General features: G+C 41.2%; 1 protein-coding gene across 5 annotated transcripts in view; it reads left to right on the top strand.

The window, feature by feature from the left end:
- CALCR (calcitonin receptor) overlaps positions 1-22,321 on the top strand; it is a 151,973-nt gene that overhangs the window by 65,140 nt on the left and 64,512 nt on the right. For 3 of the 5 annotated variants that reach the window (XM_083467683.1, XM_083467684.1, XM_083467686.1), the window contains 2 exons: positions 11,888-11,974; positions 19,345-19,498. In XM_083467683.1, the coding sequence (XP_083323809.1) occupies positions 11,927-11,974; positions 19,345-19,498 (202 nt within the window). In that variant the 5' untranslated portion in view covers positions 11,888-11,926. Of the gene's footprint in view, positions 1-11,316; positions 11,387-11,887; positions 11,975-19,344; positions 19,499-22,321 lie in introns of those variants that run through there. The other 2 variants (XM_083467685.1, XM_083467682.1) reach the window with 2 other exon arrangements.

Raw genomic sequence — 22,321 nt, 5'->3', positions numbered from 1 at the left:
AGCCAAATTTTCATAGCATAACTAGGGGGAGTGAAGCTGTGTGTCTGGGTCTGGCAGAACTAGCCTCTCCTTGCATGCATTTAGTTGAATGTCTGTATTACAATAGCTCTCTCTACAGGATTATGAACCTCAGGAAAAAACAGGGGCCCTGATGAAGGAAAGGAAGAAGCTTTGTGGCAGAAAGCTCCACCCTACAATATTTCATAAAATAGGGGTAGTCAAAATGGTGCCCTCCAGGTGTTGTTGGGCAACAACTCCCATCATCCCTAACCATTGGCCATTGTGGCTGGGGCTGCTGGGAGTTGTAGTTCAGCAGCATCTGGGTGGAGGAGTGTGCTTGCCTGAGGCTCTCTGTGGTTCATCTGCTCTTGCATGCTGCACTAAACTATGGTTTAGCGCAGGCCTAGGCAAACTCGGCCCTCCAGATGTTTTGGGACTACAACTCCCATCATCCCTAGCTAACAGGACCAGTGGTCAGGGATGATGGGAACTGTAGTCTCAAAACATCTGGCGGACTGAGTTTGCCTATGCCTGGTTTAGCATGATTGCAGCCAAAGCCTTTATTTGATTTTACCTTTAATTTTATTTTACGATCCATCTTCTTTTGTGAGCGGCAGAAATAGAAGGGGTGGGGGAGTTCCCTTATGGCTGTTGCAGAAAATTATAGTCTAACTGAACATTACCAGTTGAAAAGAACTTTTTTGATTACTGTCCTGCTGGCTTGCAATCAGAGACCATGTCTGCAATTAGTTTCATTCACAGCTTTGATACATTTCATATGGATGTGTTTTTTAAGATAACAATATAAAGTCACTAATATCTGGAGTTCCCCAGACTGAACTGTGTTTAGTCAGAAGAAGGTCACACTGATTACACTGAGACATATGTCCAAGTGTTAGTAGGATATGAGCCTCATTTTCACATTTCTGGTTCCTGAAATCTGAAATAATTTATGAAGATCCTTAAATGCACTGAAGTGTGTGTCTCCTTCAGCTGCTGTCTTTAAAAATAAAATTTGAAGATCGAGCCTTGCCAAATGTGGTATGGTGCAAAGCAGTGGAAATAATAAATGCAACATCAACCTATGTATTGTGCTAAAAGCGTTATATAAAGACATGCTAATGATTTATTACTTGAGGCCTTTCTTTGTTTCAAATGCCAAATTAATTTGAAATTCCCCTTCTGTTCAGACAGATACTACATGGAAGGGGGCTCTAATAATCCTGATGCCAGAAGCCACGCCACACTCTGTCATGGGAGAGCCAATGCAAAACTTAAATGTTTTGAGGATATGGAAAAGAGATTAGCAAAAAGCTAGAATCCCTGTTTAGCTAAGTAAATAATAGTAACAGCAGCCATTTATAGTTATCATTATTTGCCCTTTAAATTGTACAGTTTGTATAGTTTAACGGTGTACTCCTCTGCATTGTTTTTTGTTTTTTTTTTGGAACTGTTTGACACTTAAGGACAACAGAAAAACAACACACACACACACACACACACACACACACACACCCTCTCAGTCCTCATTCCCAGGTGAGGCTAAGGCAAAAGCTGTCCAGGAAAGGTAGGAATTTGAAGGAAAGGCAAGGGGTGGCACTATGTGCATCTTCAGAGATGGAGCTCCATATGTCAAAGACATTTCACCTTGCTGACTTTTCTGTTCAGCAGCCAGCTGAAGACATATTTTTCCTGTACCTATTCCTCCTGTTTGCCTGCCTGCCTTGGCATACCTTTGGTTGCCATCCTTTGAAACCTGCCCTACCATTAGGCAAAGTGAGAAAACTGCCTCAGGCAGCAAGCCATCTGGGGCTGGCCCCTGCCACCTTTCAAGGTTAGGTATTGCTTGACAGGTGTGTGCGATGCTGATTAGCCTGATTACTGCCTTTGCCGAACATCAGACTGCCGGTGGCAAATTGCTGCATACAAATTACCATATGGAAATACAAATTGTTGTCTTTTGAAATCCCTAGGAGTGGGACAACCTTGATTACTACTATTACGACATTTGAACATTTATAAAAGGGCAAACAGCATGCTAGGACTTAATGTATGGGCTGGGCAAAGCAGATCTTAGATTAGCCACTTCTATATTTATCATGTATGAATGGCTGCGGCATGATAGGATGAAGCCAAGGTAAGTGAGAGAATGTGAATTAGATCTGCAGGCAGGAGCAGCAAAAAGCCAAAGGGACTGATAAATTATCCTTTGGTACATTTTCCCAGCATGTGAGAAAAAGCTCCTGGCATAGTGAACGGCAGTCAACCCCTTCCCTCCTCGCTCTGTTTTTGTTTGTTTCTTTTTATTGTCAAAAGCAGCCTTGTTTCTCCATGAAGCACATGTAATTGTTAAGAAGATCAAACATGCTCCTCCACCTAGTCTTTCCCTTTGGTAAAGCAGTGCTAGGATAGGGGGGTTCTGGTAATGTTGATCCACTGCAATGTCTTTGTCCTCCTGGCTGGATATAGTTAATTGCCTCCTCTGTGTTGCCAGATGTAGAAGACATCTGTGCAGTGCATGTACTGCTGCTTTGTGCCCTTGATCTGCTTTCCTTTCCACTGTGCTACTTCTGAGGAAGGCCAATTTCACTTTGGCTTGTTGGCACACTTGTTCAATGTGCCCAGGCCTATTTTGGCAACCTGGGCATTGCACGTTTCTGAAATGGCAGGCAAGCCATTCATGGACTTGGCCAGAGCTCTTACACTACTGGAGAAGCTTATCTAGATCCCAAGAGTTTCTGCAGCTGATCAGCTATTGCACAGCACCTTATGGATGCCCAGTAATTATAGCTCAGTAAGGGACGCGGGTGGCGCTGTGGGTTAAACCACAGAGCCTAGGACTTGTCATCAGAAGGTCGGCGGTTCAAATCCCCACAATGGGGTGAGCTCCCGTTGCTCAGTCCCTGCTCCTGCCAACCTAGCAGTTTGAAAGCACATCAAAGTGCAAGTAGATAAATAGGTACCGCTCCGGTGGGAAGGTAAACGGCGTTTCCGTGTGCTGCTCTGGTTCACCAGAAGTGGCTTAGTCACGCTGGCCACATGACCCGGAGGCTGTCTGCAGACAAACGCCGGCTCCCTCGGCCAGTAAAGCGAGATGAGCGCCGCAACCCCAGAGTCGGTCACGACTGGACCTAATGGTCAGGAGTCCCTTTACCTTTACCTTTACCTTTAATTGTAGCTCAGCATCTTTAGCTAGTTGGGTTTCTGAGCAAGGTAAATTCCTTGTGAAGTGCATTTCTTGTGTGCTTGCTGCTGCTGCTTCAGTAGGCAGGGGGCTGGTATTACAGAAATGGCTTCTCAGGCCCAGTCCTGATCAGGATCAGCATCATGGGCCAAATTTGATAGGTGAGCATGGCCATCCAACTGTTAATCACATGATGACATCATTGATGCATGAAGGTGAGGGTCTGTTTCTGTATATTGCAATACACTCCCTAGAGAGAGACTTGGTGGCCTTCAACTTTACAATCTTTCAGTGCCAGGTTAAATCTTTCCTTTTATTTTACCCAGGATTGTTAAAGGGGTTACATTTTGTCTGTGGTTTTTAAAAATGATTTTTAGCTGTTTATCATTTTCTCATGATGGGTTATGTTTTGTCTTTTACAATCGTACCTTGGAAGTTGAAGGGAATCCGTTCCGGAAGTCCATTCAACTTCCAAAACATTCAGAAACCAAAGCACAGCTTTTGATTGGCTGCAGGAAGCTCCTGCAGCCAATCGGAAGCCACGGAAGCCCCGTCAGATGTTCAGCTTCCAAAAATAGTTTGCAAACCGGAACAGCCACTTACGGGTTTGCGGCATCCGGGAACCAAAACATTCGAGAACAAACCACTGTTTTGCTCTCCATTTTGATACAGCATTGCTGGAAAAGTTAATGGTTTTCTTTAGCATGTATTTCAAAGCTACCAATCACGTAAGAACCAAAGCAAAGCAAAACAACCAGAATGGATAATATTAGTCTGCCTTTATATATTTTGTAAGATGTATGGTGCTAATTTCTGAGTCCACGGATTATGAAAGGCCCGGGGAAAACCTTAAAAGTGAGCAAAAAAATTATTTACCAAAAGGCCAACATAAATGGTCTCAGCAGTCCACATAGCTGCTGATGGTATTGTTCAGTTCATTAGGCATACATAACAACAAAATGAAATACATTCATACCTTGGTTTCAAACAGCTTAGTTGTCAGGTGCTCAGGCCCAAGAGGCAGGAAGATAGACCTTAGGGCCAACAGGCAGATAGCAGGAATCAGGCAGATGAGAACCATACAGGTAACAGGTAACAGGTAGCTCTCAGGCAGGTGGTAGAACTCTGATTGTGTAGGGTACATAAGCAGACTTTACTCACTTAATCAGTCATTTTTAAATGAAAGTAAAAGCCAATCTATGTCCTTCCCCAACTCGTATAGATTAAAAAAAAAAGACCAAGCCAGAAAAAGACATGGCTTTAATATTGCCACTTCTCTATATAATTTAAAATTAGCTTTCCCATTCTGCTCCTGGGAAATTTAGCTGAGTTAAGGAAATCTTTTGATATCTGGCAAAACACTCAACCTTATATCCCTATCATTTAGCAGAGATGAAAGCAAGAACTCTAATTGGAGCAACACATCACAGATCTAGTTATTTCCGCCCATGCAGGCCCAGCCACTAGGAATTAAGACCTGCTTATTCTCAGAGCTTTGATCTAACATGACAGAAACAATTCCCAGTTTCAATTAGGACAAAATCATCACTTTGCTAAACAGCCCATTAAACATTTTTTACAGCTCCTGACATGGATCGCTCTATTAATTTTTAAATTGTACACGCAGAAAAATATATGCCGCACTGAGGATAAAATTCACCATTTAATTTAAAAACAAAAACAAACAAACATTTATATAGAACCTTCCAAGCATAGATTGACTTTTGCTAATTTGTTGTAAATTAAATGTCAGGAAGTGCTCTAAATGAATGCAATTATATTTCAAAATATACTGGAAGGATGCTATTACTAAATTTGAGATTGTCATCTTTATTTTGTATTGACCTTTGAAACAAGCTTCTTGACATCATGTCCATCCTTTTTTTTTTTTGGTCCCCTAAATATCCCCACTTAACTGGACAACTTCTGCGAAACCACCAAAACTCTGGACACCCCCAAGCGGTAGCAGAATTCTAGGGGGTTATAGGTGCATAATCAGGGTTATGTTTCTGTTGGGAATTCAGGCACAGTAGAGACTGTAGTGTTTTAAGGTATATGGTTTATTTTACACCTATACCGTGGTACCTCTGGTTAAGAACTTAATTCGTTCTGGAGGTCCGTTCTTAACCTGAAATTGTTCTTAACCTGAGGTACCACTTTAGCTAATGGGGCCTCCCGCTGCCACCGCACGATTTCTGTTCTCATCCTGAAGCAAAGTTCTTAACCCGAGGTACTATTTCTGGGTTAGTGGAGCCTGTAACCTGGAGCGTTTGTAACCTGAGGTACCACTGTATACTCCTGGGTCTAGAGAGAAGAAGAGAGTTCACAGCATTACTTCTCGAGAGGGCTTCGTTCCCTACAGCAGCACAGCATTCCCGTGCCTCTGTCCCAGCCCGCCAAGGTGTTTCTGCCATGCATGGTCTCTGCCTCGCATCAACTCTGCCTATTTCCTCCTCCTTGTTCCCAGAACACCTTGCTCAAAGCCTCTGTAAAAGGACACTTTTGTTCCTGTGGGCACAGCCTCTCCCCCCCCCCCCCCAGGTTTTAAATCCTAAACTTTTAGCCACCCAAAATAACCACGGCAACTTTGTTTTGCACAGACCCAAGGATCCTTATTCTTTGAAAAGTCGATAACTAGCCATTGTTTCATGGCTTGCATTCAACCAGCCCTGCCAGGCTAGTTTGCATAGGCTAAACCTAGAAATTTCCATGTTTGGCACAGTTCAAGAGAACTGCTGCAGCGTGTATTTTTCCCTTCAATTCCCAAATATTATTTAAATTATACCGTTTATCAGTTTCTAACATTCATTAACTCAGTTATGGGTGCCCTTACCCCAAATCTGTAGCAAAATTTTTAATATAGGAGCTAATCTTACAGGGGTAATGACACTGAATTACTATTTTGAGCGTGCCTTCTTTTGACTACCCTGAGATTATTTTCATTGTAGATTTAGCCCAAATTTTGCCCCTTTCAGTCACCTATGGCACCCCCATGCCACTTCTTCCAACTTTCTTTTAGGATTTGTAAATTGCCAGAATCTTTGCCAACATGGTGCCCTCCGGAAGTCTTGAACTACAACTCCCATTATCCTCAGCCACCATGACCTGCTGCCTAAGGCTGATTACTATTGTAGTCTGAAGCAGCTAAAGGCCAGTTTGGTGAAGAGTGATTTTAGGACTGTGATGCTAGTATCAATCCCTGTTTGGATAGCCCGATGTGAATACAAATGTTTCATTCCTGCCCCTGCCCTGTTCACTTCCATGGAGAAAGTACTGGTGGCTGGAGGAATAGTAGGGTGATCTGATGCGCGAAGTGCTGCTGGCCAGTCAGCAGCCATGTATCTCATGACCCATGAGCTTTCATGCTTCTGCAACTGCTTCATCATGTCTCCCACTAAAAAGCACCAGGTCCCATAGACCTCAGTTCCTGCTCAGAGGTGGGGTGGGTGATATTTATTTCTCAGCATTCCATGTCATCAGCTGTCTTTGCATGCTTCTCTCAACTTCAGGGATGGGGAATCTGCAGCCTTCCAGATGTTGGTAGACTCCAACTCCCATCATCCCTGATCATGGACCATGCTGGCTGGGGCTGATGGGAACTGAAGTCCAACAACATCTGGAGAGTAACAGGTTCCCCCTCCTTGCTCTACATCAGGCATAGGCAAACTCTGGCCCTCCAGATGTTTGGGACTACAATTCCCATTCCCATCATCCCTGACCACTGGTCCTGTTAGCTAGGGATGATGGGAATTGTAGTTCCAAACATCTGGGGGGCCATAGTTTGCCTATGCCTGCTCTACATCTTCTTCTGAAGTAAACAAGAGATCCAAAACATGCAGGAACTCCATGTGCACATCGCTGAATACACTTGACTGAATACACCTGCCTCACTGCTGCAAATATATATATAAGTATTTGACAAGTAGTAGCTAGGGACACATCTGTTCAAAGTTAAGCACTTAAAAAAAAGAAAAACCCCATTGATTTCTCTGGATGTGTTATGCATGTGCTTTAAGCTGTCTCACAAATCATGGCGGCTTAGAAGTGCTTCACTTTGGCTGGACCATTCCCCCAGAACAGGTTATAAAAAGTGTTATGAAATATTACTGTGATTTAATTTAATAGTATCCTTAAAGGCTTAATAACTGAACATTAACTGTTATAAAAATTAAGTATGTGGAACATACTGCTTTAAAGACATAAAAACGTACATTACTAGACTATTTTATTGCACCAGTGATCTTAAAGAGCATGTAGCACAAATTTACTTATTTATTTTTAAGAACAAAGCGGGGGTGGGGGTGAGGAGCAGCTTACCTTACTTGTGAGCCAATAAAAACGTATTATTTGGTTTCAAGATTATTCAGGTTTCAATCCTAACCACAGTTACTAAGGAGTGGTCTGCAGTGCATCCAGCCAAAGAAATGGATGGGACTATGCCGTCATGCACACCTACAAACTACATCAACGCTCTAGTCACTGTTGTGACAAAAACCAGCCCAGTGGGTCCCCAGCTCCCTAGGCTTGTGGTGGGATGGATTTTATGATGATTGCAGTTGGGGTGTGAAGGGTTAAATGCCCCTCTCCGCATGCCATGATGAATACTAACCCTGCCTCTCGCACACCTGGTGTTACATTATTATTTTTTGAAATCCCCAAATGTAGTTGCAAGTTACGCATTTAGGATAACATTGTAACTTGCATATTTTCCTCTCACTTTGAAGTCAGGTGTTTGGTGGTACAATAAATTAAAAGCCACACTTAAAGCAATTGTGAAGCTGAGGCTCCAATACTTGAAGCTGAGGCTCCAATACTTTGGCCACCTCATGAGAAGAGAAGACTCCCTGGAAAAGACCCTGATGTTGGGAAAGATGGAGGGCACAAGGAGAAGGGGACAACAGAGGACGAGATGGTTGGATGGTGTTCTCGAAGCTACAAACATGAGTCTGACCAAACTGCGGGAGGCAGTGGAAGACAGGAGTGCCTGGCGTGCTCTGGTCCATGGGGTCACGAAGAGTCAGACACGACTAAACGACTAAACAACAACAAAGCAATGTACAATACAAACTCAGAATTGTATATTAGGGCAGCAGAGAGATCTGCATAATACCTCCACTAATACTGGGTTTCGTGGCTACTGGGAACTGTATGGTACCCAAGTTATCCCATAGGGTGCAACCCGCAGAATATTCATGTCTTTGGGAGCTATGCAGTCTTTGAGCTTCTCTGATTAAACTTGGAAAAATCCTTAAGCAAAAGTTGTACAGACCTTTTTTATACTCTCTCTAAGCCCTTCCTCTCCTATAGCCGTAAGTCTGCAGAAAGCAGTTGGGATTGGGACTGTTTCTGGTCACTTTGGTGGTTGAGGCGGGTTCACAGAGAGTATATAAAAAGGCATACCAAAACTTTGGTATGGTGGAGTCAGATAAGTTCCCTGGGTACTGTGGCTTTCCCTGTTTTGGAATCAGCCCTGTGGGCCAATAGTTCAGTTTTAAGGATCCCCTTTCGGAGCATTTTCATTGCTGTGCCTGCACTATGATGTTTAGAACTAGGATAAAGAGGATTTTTATTATTAGTGTGCAATTTGCTTAGTCGCTTGACTAAAGGCTCTCCCTCATTGAACATGCAAATCTCATGCTGAAAATAGAAAGCCATGATAATTCAGCTCAACGCTAGCTTAAATGGCATTTCACATTCTGTGCTTCACTGACATATTTAGCAAATTACATATTATGAAGAAAAATTAATGAGAAAACTTTTAAGGTGCCATATTGGGACAATTGTCATTTTTTAAAATGTGCACACACGTTCAGGCTACCTGTTGACATTATGCTAAACCATAGTTTAGTGTGACAGTACTTCTGGCGCTGCTGTGAGGGGAGTTTAGAATCTATTGCTTCCAGTTTAGATTAATGGTGGATGGTTGTGTCACCTGAAAGCAACAACAAACTGTGGTTAATCACTAAGGTTTCTTTGAAATTAATCAACTTCAGACCGTAGGTTATGAAGTCGGCATATTTAAACAAGCCATTATTAGCACACTTTAGAGTTCAAATTAACCACTGTTTAGCATGCAATATTAGGCAGAAGCAAAGGCTTCTGTTCTCCCACTCACAGCTGTGGTGAAGGAGGACAACAGGAGGGAGCCTGCAGGTCTGAAGTTTTCTTCAGCACATTTTCATCACACTCAGTTATAGTTTAGTGCAGGGGTAGAAAAGCCATGACTCATGGGCATGCCACTTGCAACAGAACACCCAAAACTGGATGCGTCCTCCTCATGCCCTGGGCTTGCACAGATACCTCTTCTCCCTCTGGTGAATCTGTAGGTTTCCTACTTCCTCAGCACTAATACCTCCTAGCTGTGATGCCGCACTGGAAGTAAAAGAGGCAACTTTGAGCGTAAGCTGAGACTTCCCTCCTTGTATAAGGATAAGTATGAGAAAATATGGAATGAAATTAAAAGAGATTTAGAGGTGTGGTCTAACTTAAAATTGTCATTAATGGGCCGGATTTCTGTGATTAAGATGAATATGCTGCCAAAGATGCTTTTTTTGTTTCGAGCCCTCCCAATTATAGACAATGTGAAATGTTTTAAAGAATGGCAAAAAGCTCTTTATAGATTTATCTGGCAGGGGAGGAAACCCAGAATTAAATACAAATTACTTACGGATTCTAAAGAAAGAGGGGGATTCTCTCTATTTTGAAGCTGCCGCACTTTGTTGGATTAAAGAATGGATGAAATTAGAAGATACAGATTTACTAGATTTGGAGGGATTTGATAATGTGTTTGGTTGGCATGCATATTTGTGGTGTGATAAAGTAAAAGCCCATAAAGCATTTAAAAATCATATAATTAGGAAATCGTTGTATAATGTTTGGATAAAATACAAAGACCTTTTAGAAAGAAAGTTGCCCAGATGGCTTTCACCAATGGAGGCAAAGGCCCAGAAAAAATTAAATATGGATACCAAATGGTTGAGATATTGTGACTTATTAATAGAGGAAGAGGAAGGCTATAAATTAAGACCATTTGAGCAAATTACAGATAAGCTAAATTGGCCACATTACCACCAGATTAACGAATTGTATAAACTGGATAAGAAAAATGGTTTTGCCTTGGAAAAATCTAAGTTGGAGATGGAGTTGTTAGATACTGAAGGTAAAAACTTATTGTACGAGCTTTTGCTGGACTGGCATATGAAAGATGAACAAGTTAAATCGGTGATGATAGATTGGGCAAGAGATTTAGGACATAACATAATGTTTGAGGACTGGGAAAGATTGTGGAAGAAAGGGGTGAAGTTCACCGCATGTACTTTGTTAAAGGAAAATATTATGAAAATGATGTATAGATGGTACTTGACACCTGTAAAATTAGCAAAGATGTATCATAATTGTGATAATACATGTTGGAAATGTAAAGAAAAGGAAGGAACATTCTTTCATATGTGGTGGACCTGCTCCAAGGTGAAAGACTTCTGGGAAAAGATTTATAATGAATTGAAAAAAAAGTTGAAATATACATTTATAAAGAAACCAGAGGCCTTTTTTCTTGGAATAACAGGTTCAGAATTGCCCAAGAAAGATGTTAATCTATTTTTGTATGCCACAACTGCGGCTCGTATTTTGTTAGCTAAAAAGTGTAAAACTCAAGAATTACCAACAGTAGAAGAATGGCAGATGAAGATGATGGATTGTATGGAGCTAGCCGATCTAACCGGAAGAGTCCGCGACCAGAAGGAGGAGGAACATCACGAAGAATGGAAGAAATTTAATTATTATTTAGTTAAATTTGTTAAGCTAAAATAACTGGAAATAGCGTCCAGATACTTAAAGGGCTTAGGATTGTATCTATGTTAACTGATAAAATAATATGTTTAATACAAGAAGAAGCTTTAAAGATGTTAATGTTTAATTCAAAGGGTATTAAAATTGGGATTTGGGAAACCGTAATAAGGATATGCAATGAAATTCAACTAAGGGCAAACGAGGAAGTCATTTTACAAAGTAAATAACTGTTATTTTCAATAAGGTTATGATTTATGTTTGTTATGTTTTGTTTGTTTTATGTTTTTGTTTGTCATTGATATTGTAAAAACTAATAAAAATTTTGCAAAAAAAAAGCAAAAGCTGAGACTTTGCTCCCTATTGCAGTGCTGGGCTGGAAGGACAGCTATGGCCTCCTTGTTTGTATATGCATGTGTGGGTTATGTTTTGTGAGTGTGTTGCATGCTGGCTAATCCTCAGTGTATCCAAACAAACGCCAGTGTTGCAAAGTTTGGCACCTCGCTTCATTCAAAGACTTTCAGAGACTCTGAGTCTAAGATTTCATTTCGAACTTGTTATTGTTTGAAGGAATTCTATAAAGATTGTCTATTATGTATGTATATGGTCATCATGTTGCCTAATCCTCAATGTGGCAGTTGGGATGAAAAGTTACAGATAGGTAGCCGTGTTGGTCTGCCATAGTCAAAATAAAAAAATTCCTTCCAGTAGCACCTTAAATACCAACTAAGTTAGTTCAAGAACTAACTTAGTTGGTCTTTAAGGTGCTACTGGAAGGGATGAAAAGTGTTAGCCATTCCTGGTAACACCTGAATATGCACACTGTGTTTAAGAAAGAAACTTGTATGCATTTTAATGAGGATATTGTGTTGATAAATAAAATCTGATGATAGCGGTTGTTGTTTTTCTAATTCCCAGTAGGGCCTGGGAGATACATTGCTCCAGAAAGGATCTGCAATGGATAAAAACAGCAAGGGTTGCTTCTTACTGATTATTCTACTAAATGTAAGTAAAAGCAAACTGCGTAACAAAATTACTTCTAGTTGCATACTAAAAACTAACAGAAGGCTTTTAGAACTGCATGTGTATTGTTGTGAAATGGATTGATACTGTTTGCATTGTGCTAGTTCACTTTGTTCTAAAATCAGGCTCACCAATTCAAATGACTATGAACAGAAGTGATCGGGGGTCTCCTGGGTTGTTGTTTTTTACCTTTCTTGGGAAATACTTGTAAGGCAATGGTCTGGTTCACTTGGGGAATAACCGTGGCTCAGTGCAGAGCTTCTGCCTTGCAAGCAAAAGGTCCCAGGTTCAGCCAGTTATCGATGCAGAGGCACCAGCTTCCAAAGGAGAAATGCAGGGAGTGGTGTTGGGTCCTGAAGTCCCGATGTCTCTAAGATGTGCACATGTTGTCAGGATGTTGGAGGAGTCGGTGTCAGAGCTGAATGTGGCAGCAGCACTCAGTGGCCAGCAGGTTCTTGTCCTCCTGCCACCAGCTAAGGGCTGCTTCCCTGCTTCTTCTCCGTGGCAGGAGGAGTCAGCCACTGAAGCCACACCGTGCTTGGCTCTGCACTCAACCTCATCCACCCCCTTATTTTGGGGACATGGGGGGCCCAAAAAGGCTCGGCCCCCATGAGTTAGCCCCCCATATCTGTGTTTGAATACAGCAATGGTGGCATGAGTGACGGCTGAGTGATTGTGTAAGCCTAACCATGTCTACTCAGAGGTAAGTGCTGTTGAAATTCAGTGGGTTTTACTCCCAAGTAAGTGAGGTTAGGATTACAACCTTAAGTTCACGAACCCCTCTTCGTTAAGGAAAGGCAAGAGCGTACATTACTTGTGGAAAGTCTTGGGTCCAATCCCTTATATTTTCAGATAGGGCAGGAAAAGAACCCCTAGCTAAAATTTAGACTCAGTTGCTTAATCATATGAATGACAGGACATAAAATGAGTCTGAAAGGGTAGTTGGTTGGTTGGTTTTAGCAGACCTGATTAAACGCAGTTATTCAGTAGTGCAACAGCCTCGTTCATTCTTAGCCTGTTTTTTTCCATGGACAAATTACAAGATAAAGTAATATAATTATGCTTGAGGCTGGTGGTAGAGAACTAGATAATGTGCAGTGTAATTTTAAATTATAGCTAGCAATAATTGGTTAGAATTACTTGCAAAATATAATTCACATTTGTCAGGTAGCGCTTGTTGGACCCACATGTGATCTGTTTTCACTGCAGTAAAATTACCTAAACTGTATTTTTTAAAAAAATCAAAAATCAGCTGCACAGTGTTAAAACTAAGTAATCTTGATTTTTTTAAAAGAATGATAGTATTGTTACGAAGTTTGTGCACCAGCCCCAATCTCTGCCGAATGGTAACAAGCTCCATTGAGCTCAGTGAGGCTTACTTCCTAGTAAATGTGAGGATTCCCTGTGGTACAGGATTTTTAATAGTGTTTCATTTTAATATGTCTGTTGAGTAGTTTTAATATCTTTATCCTTCTTTTAAAAATTGACAGTGAGGTGTAGGCTTCTCTAATATGACTGCCATACACTTAATATATTCACACATGTTCAGTACCTTTCAGCTGAAATAAGTTTCTTTTGTGTGGAGAAAATACTTATTTTTATTTATTAAACTGTATGGAGACACAAGTGCAAGTAGATAAATAGGTACCGCTCCGGTGGGAAGGTAAACAGCATTTCCATGCACTTCTCTGGTTTCAGTGTCCCATTGTGCCAGAAGCAGCTTAATCATGCTGGCCACATGATCCGGAAAATCTGTCTGTGGACAAACGCTGGCTCCCTTGGCCTGTAAAGCGCGATGACCGCCGCAACCCCAGAGTTGTCCGCAGCTAGACTTAACTGTCAAGGGTCCTTTACCTTTACTTTTTATGGAGACACATAGAAGAACGGAAGGTTAGCTTGTAACCAGTTTGTCAGAGCCAGCAGCGGAGCAAGCTGATCCGGCACCTGGGGTGGCGTGCATGCCCTGTGTCCAGGGGCAGGGCCAGCTGGGGCAGGATGATCCGCGGGGCCTCCAGACTCTGCCTACCTCCGCCCTCTCAGCTGCCCTACAGCTTGGGGGACAGCGGCGGACAGACTGTTTGGGGCAGTGCAGAGCCTGCGAGCGCCCAAGCCATTGGGTCACTCCTAGGACAGACGAGTGGCTCAGGCGCGCTGCAGGCCCTGCGGTGAGTGCCGCCCGGCATTTTGTCACCCCCTCAGTGGTGACCCCCCTTCCTCTGCCCCAGTCAGAGCTGGACTCCACTTTGCTTTTAGGCGGGGACTGGGCTCCTTGTGGAGTTTTCTATATACTTCCAGATGTGCTGCTCTCACTGCCTGAATCCCAGGCATTGTGGAGTGAAATTCCCCACGCCTGTGGCACAGAAACTCTTGACTTGACATTCAGGATTCATTGACTATTCATTCCTGCTAAATATTATGGGGAGGAAGAGGGAGTAGTGACAAGATGCACAAAACGTACCAAGCTACAATTTGTATTTGAGATTTGCCTTCTGTTTGACATTAAGAGATTTTCTGCCTTGCTCTGTTTTTTTAAAAGGGTTGGAAGGAAAACTCACCTGATATGTGGCATCTGCTTTAAAGGTCACAAAAAAATGATATTCCATATTATGCTTGCATTATTGATGGAGGCGCCTTTTCGGATGCTTGCCCATCGTCTGAAGTATTTGGGGGGGAGGATTTTCTTTTCCCAGGATTTGTGTGTGATATTTTCATCATCCAAAGAATTGGTCATAAAGACCATGCCCCCATGTTGGGCAAAAGATTCCTGCACTGTAGGGGTTTGGACTGGCTGACCCTCATGGTCCCTTCCAATTCTACCTTTTGCTGTTGATTGTTAGTTATGAATTATTCTGAGAGCATACAATATAGCAAGTCTTAATATTAATTCGCGGTGGGGGCAGTTGCTTCAATCTAAAAGACACGACTATCATCTTTTAGGTATAAAGTGGTTGCCAGCATTCAAAGAAATCTGTTGTTTTTTTTACTCCATAGTAATGCACCTTTTATAACAATCATTTAATGCGTGGTGGCTTGGTGGTCGTATGTATGACGTCATTTACTTGTACTTTTAGGAGTGACATCATATGTACGGCTGCTAAACTGCCACATGGGACATCATTTAATCTGTTCTCTTCAGGAAGATTATTGCTGACCCTTTTCATCACATTAAAAAAACCCATTACAGTTATGAAGCTGTGAATCATTTATTTTTAATAAATAATAATTGTCTATATGCTCAAGGTATTCTTCCACTTTCTTATATGCGGTAACACCATTCATTCCTCTATTGAAAATATTGCCCTGGGTGGTCATTATTTCAGGGAGTAATTAATCTGTTCTTGTTCGATATTATATGCAGTGACTGGCATTCAAAGAACTGTACACCCGAAGTGGTATTTGTCTTTCTCAAATACTAGCACTCGAAACTGAAGAAATACTCAAGGGTAATTTATGCTATGGCATGGGTATCTGCTACTCAGAGAAAATGTAAACAAAGAAACAAAATCAACTGGGCATTCTATGCTTCAGGCAGCTCTTTGGATCTCAGTGATGATACAGTATTTTATCCAACCTGACCTTAAAATGGGTATAGTTTTCTTGGGATGGGGGGGGGGGGCGGGGAACACTACAAGATACAGAAGGTGTGAATATGTATGTTGAAGCTATGCACTTTACTTTGGGCAAGAGACTGTAACACTACTTTCTTCTCAAAACCCAAAGTAATGCAAGGAATGTTCCTCCTACTGCATGTATGCCATCTCAAATTATGAACTTAGAGTGGGAAAACAAGAATGCCATATACTTCAACTTATTCCATCAATACACTCTATTAAAACCAATCTCAGATACTGGTTTTTTGGTCCCTAGTCACTCAAAAGTTAGATGGATGGTGACCAGTGACAGGGTCTATTCTGTTTTGGCTCCCCCAACTTTGAAAAGCAAAGTCTGCCTGGCATAACTTTGATATGTTTTAGTGACAGGTAAAAACATTATTTATCCTGGCCTTTTTGATGTTGAATTTGCCTAGGTTTTACTCTGCACTGGCGAGTCTGTTTTATGCTTGCATTTTCATAAAGTGTTGTGGTGTTTTATGATTTATGGTGGTGTTTAACTGTTGACTGATTTGCCAAATGAATGAATAACATTTATTCAAAATCCTTAATAAAAGAAAGCTGAAACACTCATTACCTACATAGGTTTCTCTAGGCTTTGAATAAATATTATGAGTGCTGAATGTAAGACTGGAAATACAACAGTTAATGCGATTCCATATCATGTTTCAATCCCCAGGATATTTTTGTGGTCATCTAAAAGTATTTAGTCAAACTGAATACAGAGTTAGCAAGTAGGATGATGACATAGAATGCTTCTTCTTTTTGAAAAAAGCTGGTATTTAATTCTATAAGTGTTAATGCTTCCTCCTTGCACAACTGCAAACCTCTGTTTAAATCATTAAATTTTATAAAACCGCAGAGGTGAAGTGAATGGCTTATGAAAGAGACAGATAACCATATTTCCAAGACTCCTCATAGGAGAGCTCTACTCTAGTTTAAGCCAAGACTAATATAATCAAAGAGAAATATTTTAACACTGGCGGTAGATTCACCTGCTCACTTTTGTTTCAAAAAAGGCAAGTGCCCAAAATATAAAAGTAAACATTAAAATCACCTGATCTTTCATAGGTTGTTTTCAATGTGCATTTGCCATTCAGTCCTTGAACCACTGCCACTGAGGAAAGCACATAAATTTGACAATATTTTTAAACCCTAAACATGCTTTGCTCAAAACAGAAGAAGATGGCTGAAACAGACAAGTCAGCGGTGAATGATTATGTCCACTGAGTTAAGATGTGCTCAGATGTGCACGCAAAACTCTTGTGTGGACAAGATGTCCTAATATGAGGGAAAGAAAGGGAATAACAGGAATAACTTGGCACTTCAACAGACCAATCCTAGGTATGTTTACTCGGTTGGAAGTAAGTCCCGCTGATTTGAATGGGACTCCTTCTCTGGTAAGTTCGCCTAGTATTGCAGCCTGAGAGCATGAAATACCCTGATGCATTCAGTAAAAATATTTCATTTAAAACAAATGAGTCCTGTGTATTTCAGGAGAGTAAGATAATTCTCATGTGCAGAGTGTTGCACACATGAATCTACTTCTTCCACTGAATTTAATGGGATCTGTGAATTGAAATGGAACATTATGAAAATATATACTTATCAATTCCTGGTGCCTAACTCTTCACTGGTTGTAGGTCATGGTGCTTGCTATACTTTCTTGGTCCTGACAGCGGAAGACCATTTCCAGTCAAGCCCTCTTTAGCTAGTACCGCTGCCAACCTCTCTCATTTTCCCTTGATCATCGGCCTTGAAAACCAAGGCAATGGGTGGCCAGTGTGGCTGAAATATGACTGCCTGCAGGTCTGAAAGTATCCTCCTTATTCAGGAACAGGGAACCTGTGGCCTTTCAGATGTTGCTGGGCTGCAACTACCATCACCCTGTTCATGGGGCATGCTGGCTGGGGCTGATGGGAGTTGGAGTCCAACAACATCTGGAGATCTATGGTCAGGTCTGCCTCGTGTAATTTCAATTTACCATTCTATTACTGCCCAGCACAAATTATATTAAGCACAGCCAACGGAGTGGAGAGAAAAAACCTCCTACTTTATGCCAGCATTTAGCTAATTACGGTACACTTTGTGGAAACTCATAAAGGCTTGCAGTCATTTCTGTTTGAGCTCTTTATCATTGTAAACTGATGAACCATATCAGGTCCTCTTGCAATCAAATGGCAAGAGTCTTTGCCTCTTCTCTATCTGCTCCCCTTTCTCTGTTCTCAGTGTTTGTTAGCGGTACATTTGAGCCTACACAGTACAGTGGTACCTCAGGTTACACACGCTTCAGGTTACAGACTCCACTAACCCAGAAATAGTGCTTCAGGTTAAGAGCTTTGCTTCAGAATGAGAACAGAAATCGTGCTCCGGCGGCACGGCAGCTGCAGGAGGCCCCATTAGCTAAAGTGGTGCTTCAGGTTAAGAACAGTTTCAGGTTAAGAACAGAGCTCCGGAACGAATTAAGTACTTAACCCGAGGTACCACTGTATCAGAAGAAAAGAGGGAGGGCTTAGGTTTGGGGTGTTAGCAGAATGGTTGGTATAAAGGTGATGGAGTCCAGAGAGAAAAGAAAGTGATAATAAACTTTACGGAGGTAAACTGAACAAAACAGTACTGTACTTAATATGAGGAGATATAAGGCAGAGGAAAAAAGGCAGGAATTCAGGCTTACACAGGGGGGAAATACCTTCAGAACCACTCTTCCCTCCAACTCCTCCAGCTGTCAAATCTCAACTGCCATCCTCGCTGACAGCTAACTCCCAATTGTCTAGAACCTCCAGTCAATCCGAGTCTGCCTTGCCCAATAACAGAATTAATCCCTTAAGTCACATACGGAATGGTCCCTGCTATTTCACTTCCAGCCGCTTCTGAACAGCAGATTACTCATTCCACGAAGGCTAGGGTCCCTTAAGTTGTCGAATCCAATAGTGTGCTTGCCAACAATTTAAATGTGTACAAGTGAGCTTTAAATCACAGCAGTTTTCATTAAATGTAACACACATGATGCAAATTCATTGTATGGACAGAAAGTGAAAGCTGAATTACTCACAGGAGGTTGTCCTCTCACAAAACCTCAGAGTAGTAACCCCTTCAGTGTGTAGCATGCTGTATGTCTTGGAGCTGTGTTCTTTAGCCTTGGGTCCCCAAATGTTGCTAGACTGCTGCTCCCATCATCCCTAACCACTGACTAGCCTGGCTGTAGCTGGGGACCCAAGGTTGGGGACCCAAGGTTGACGAGCACTGTCTTGGAGAATATGAAAACTGGTAATTTAGATAGTTCAGTCATTGGTGTTAGGGAAATACCTAATGACAACATTTAAATGTGTGAACTCAATTTTTGCCAATGGGAAGATTTGGAGAGTCACAGTGGGCTTCCGTTTCCCCCCGAAATGTATTCGCAGTATGGAATTGTGTGTGTGAAATTCACTATGCCTTACCACTGTTCAGCCTCCATTCCATTCAGCTGCAGTTGCCACGCAGATGGCTTCCCCATAGGGAGAAGCAATAAAAACTCTCATAATCAAAGCAAGCAGTCCTTTGCACAGCCATATTTAATCCTGTGTTTTGTATGTCCTGGAGAGAAGGTACAACATGTTTTTGCAAGCAAAACATCAAAATCTCCATAGCAACATTTAAGTATACAATGAGATAAAAGTAAGAATGATGGGCACCTCGTGTTTTTGATGTTGCTCTCCTGGTTTTACTCGCATCCATTAACAGTTTTTCCTCTTTGCACAGAGAATGGCTCCAAGTCTCTCTTCTACTGTAAGTTATACTGATCCCACATTAGAGCCTATAGAAACTGAACATTCAGCAATACGCCAGAAGATAGTAGATTCCCAGTTCAAATGCTATGAGAGGATGAACAGGCAGCCTCCTTACAAGAAAAAAGGTAAGGAAAAGACAGGTGCTTTAAAATTACTTTAATGCATTTCTGAAATACTACTATGAAAAAACAGAAAAATAACCTGTGTGAATACCCACAAAAGCAAATGGATATATCAGCTTCCAAAATGGGGGGGGGGGGAGATTTGCAATAGCTTTCCTACAACACCTCCGAGAACTTAATTTTGGAACTGAGCTGGATACATCCAGTGAAGCAAGATGTCTTCAAAACAGGCTTGTTGACAAAACCATGTTATCTGCTGGCTCTTGCTTCTCCACTAGCCTTTTAAGGAGTTGACGTCATTAGTTCACCATGCTTTACAGAGAACGTGGGTGGCAAACTTGCCAGATCATTACATTCCTGTGTTTTCTGTGGGTTTCCCCCCTCAGACCTGAGTTGTGGCAGGGTCTTTTTTCAAAAAAAGAAAGAAAATGCAACTGCAGCGCTTACCTTGCTGAGGGTGGACATGCAAAGTTTGTTGAATGTGGGCAGGAATGAAAGGACTACTGTGCCTTTAATTAAAAGCTTCCTCTTAGCAAGTTTTAACCCCGCTCAGCAGATTGCAGCAATAAAATAAAATGTCTGGCATCTTTAAAGGATGCAGCCGAACTGCTTCAGGCAACATCAGACTGCCTCAGGGAAAACTGCATTTCTGATTATTCTGAGGCATGTGAAAAAAAGGAACCACAAAAAGTGTGCTGTCTTTAGGCAGTTTAATTGTGCACATATGCCAAAAGAAGGCCTTTGAGCTTGACCGTGTCAGTCATATCCCTGCTCTCACACTAAGGGCTTGACAGCAAGTCAGTTTCTTAGAAGTAAATACCACTGAATATAAGGGACTTGTTTCCATTTGGTGTGTGTAGAATAGAGATACTAACTTCACATTCCCCTCACAGAGCTAGAGTTCGCACTATTGTTGAACAACCAATCCCTCTTTCAAAGCAACTCTGAGAATTTTAGCTATGGGAGGGGAATAGGGGTCCCTCAAAAACTCTCAGCATCCTCGACAAACTACAGGCCCTTGGGTGTTTTGGGAGAAGGCCTTTATAATAATTTATAATAATAATAATTTATTATTTATACCCCACCCATCTGGCTGGGTTTGATACTGTTTTAAATGCTCAGTGCATTTTGAGCCAGAGAATGAATTCTGTGTAACTAGAAGTGACCATTTAGTTTTATTACATCGCTGTCAATTTCAAATGCCACAGTCAAGACTGCATTGCATAAAACTAAACTGAAGAGACTTTGCCGGATAGGGGGGAAAGCGTCAGAAAAACAGTGATTATTTTAATGAGACAAATAACTGGGGATAACAAATAAGAAGGTAATTCCTTCCCCAAATAACATTATACGGAAATCAACCTTGGTTTACTCTTTTTCATAAAACAAGAATAATATCCAGGGGAGGGGAGGGACAAATACTTATTTCCCCTGGGTGAGAAACTTGGTATAGTGTATTGAAAAATGCAACTGTTTCTCATTTTACAGAATGGCAAATGTTTGCAAAATTAAAAACAAGACCTCTAATGTATCTCCCACCCTGCCGTGTTTTCATTGCACGTGGGTTCTCCTGCTGATCTTTCCCACTGATTTCATCTCATAGAAAACACATCCCAAAGTGGAGTGAAAACTGAGTATTTGTTGGAAAGAAAGATTATTTTCTGGGGAAGGGTGTTGTTAGATTCGAAACCACAGTGCTGTTATTGAAATGCTGTTAGGATTTATTAATAATCTGAACAAGTATTTTAGAACCTCTGTATTTCTAAGGGGAAATCATATGATTACACATAATGAGAAAAATGCACTTGGAAAAGGGAAAACTTAACACAGCTACAAAGTTTTTTAAAAAAATATTGTTGTTTTCAAGTACAACAGTATCTGCCTCGGAATGTTTGCTTGTCTACAAGCAGAGAAGTTCAATTTTCTTCCGTAATCATTGCCAAGTTTCTGTACCTTTTGTCATCGCCTAAAATCTACAAGCAGCCGTTATTCTGACTGTTATGTTTCTTTATGAACTTTCAGAGAGGAGGCTGAGTTTGCGGCAATAAAAACAACAAAGAGCTTTGTGGCACCTTGGAAACTAATAGATTTTATTATGGAATAAGCTTTAAAGAAGTAGGGTCAACTTCATCAGATGCATGAAGTATTACCCCAAGTTACAGAATAATTATGTAACATGGTTTGGAGAAGCTGTTTGTAAAACTGTGTGAAGGAAATTATATGCAGAAAATACAGGCAGTGGCATTGATTTTATTTAATTTATTTATATACCACCCTTCATTGAAAGACCACATTATTTACATTATTCACAGTGGTCATTCACAAAAGCAGATGCTGATGATAACATGGCAATCCTGACATTGGTAAGCTTCTTGACACATATAATGTAATAATTAAAAAAAAACCTTTGTCACAGTTCAAGCCACAGGTGATAGCACTGAGCTTCTTGATGAATTTGGTTTCATGTTAGTCTCCATTTTGTTGGAGTTTGTATATATCACAGCAGAATGCAGAAATAAATACCCTATCTATGTGAATCTAATGTGCCATCGAATCTAATGCACACCTCGATTTTCAAAACCTTGGAACCAAAAAAGGATTTGCTGGTGAATGTAAATGTGCCATCAAATCTAATGCGCACCCTAATTTTTGTGACATAATTTGTCCAAAAAAGGTGTGCATTACCTTTGTGTAAATACGGTAGTCTGATAAGGCAGCTAGTTGAAAAGATAAAGAAACCTAAGGCATATTAATCATAGTAAGCTCACATGAAGCCAGCATGGAGTCCAGAGGTTACCACTAACACATGCTATGAACTATCTCAAC

The sequence above is a fragment of the Podarcis liolepis genome (assembly GCF_965112155.1).
Source record: "Podarcis liolepis genome assembly, chromosome: 12".
Classification (NCBI taxonomy): Eukaryota; Metazoa; Chordata; class Lepidosauria; order Squamata; family Lacertidae; genus Podarcis; species Podarcis liolepis.
Note: the sequence above shows the minus strand (reverse complement) of the source record. Positions and strands in the feature narration are given on the sequence as shown.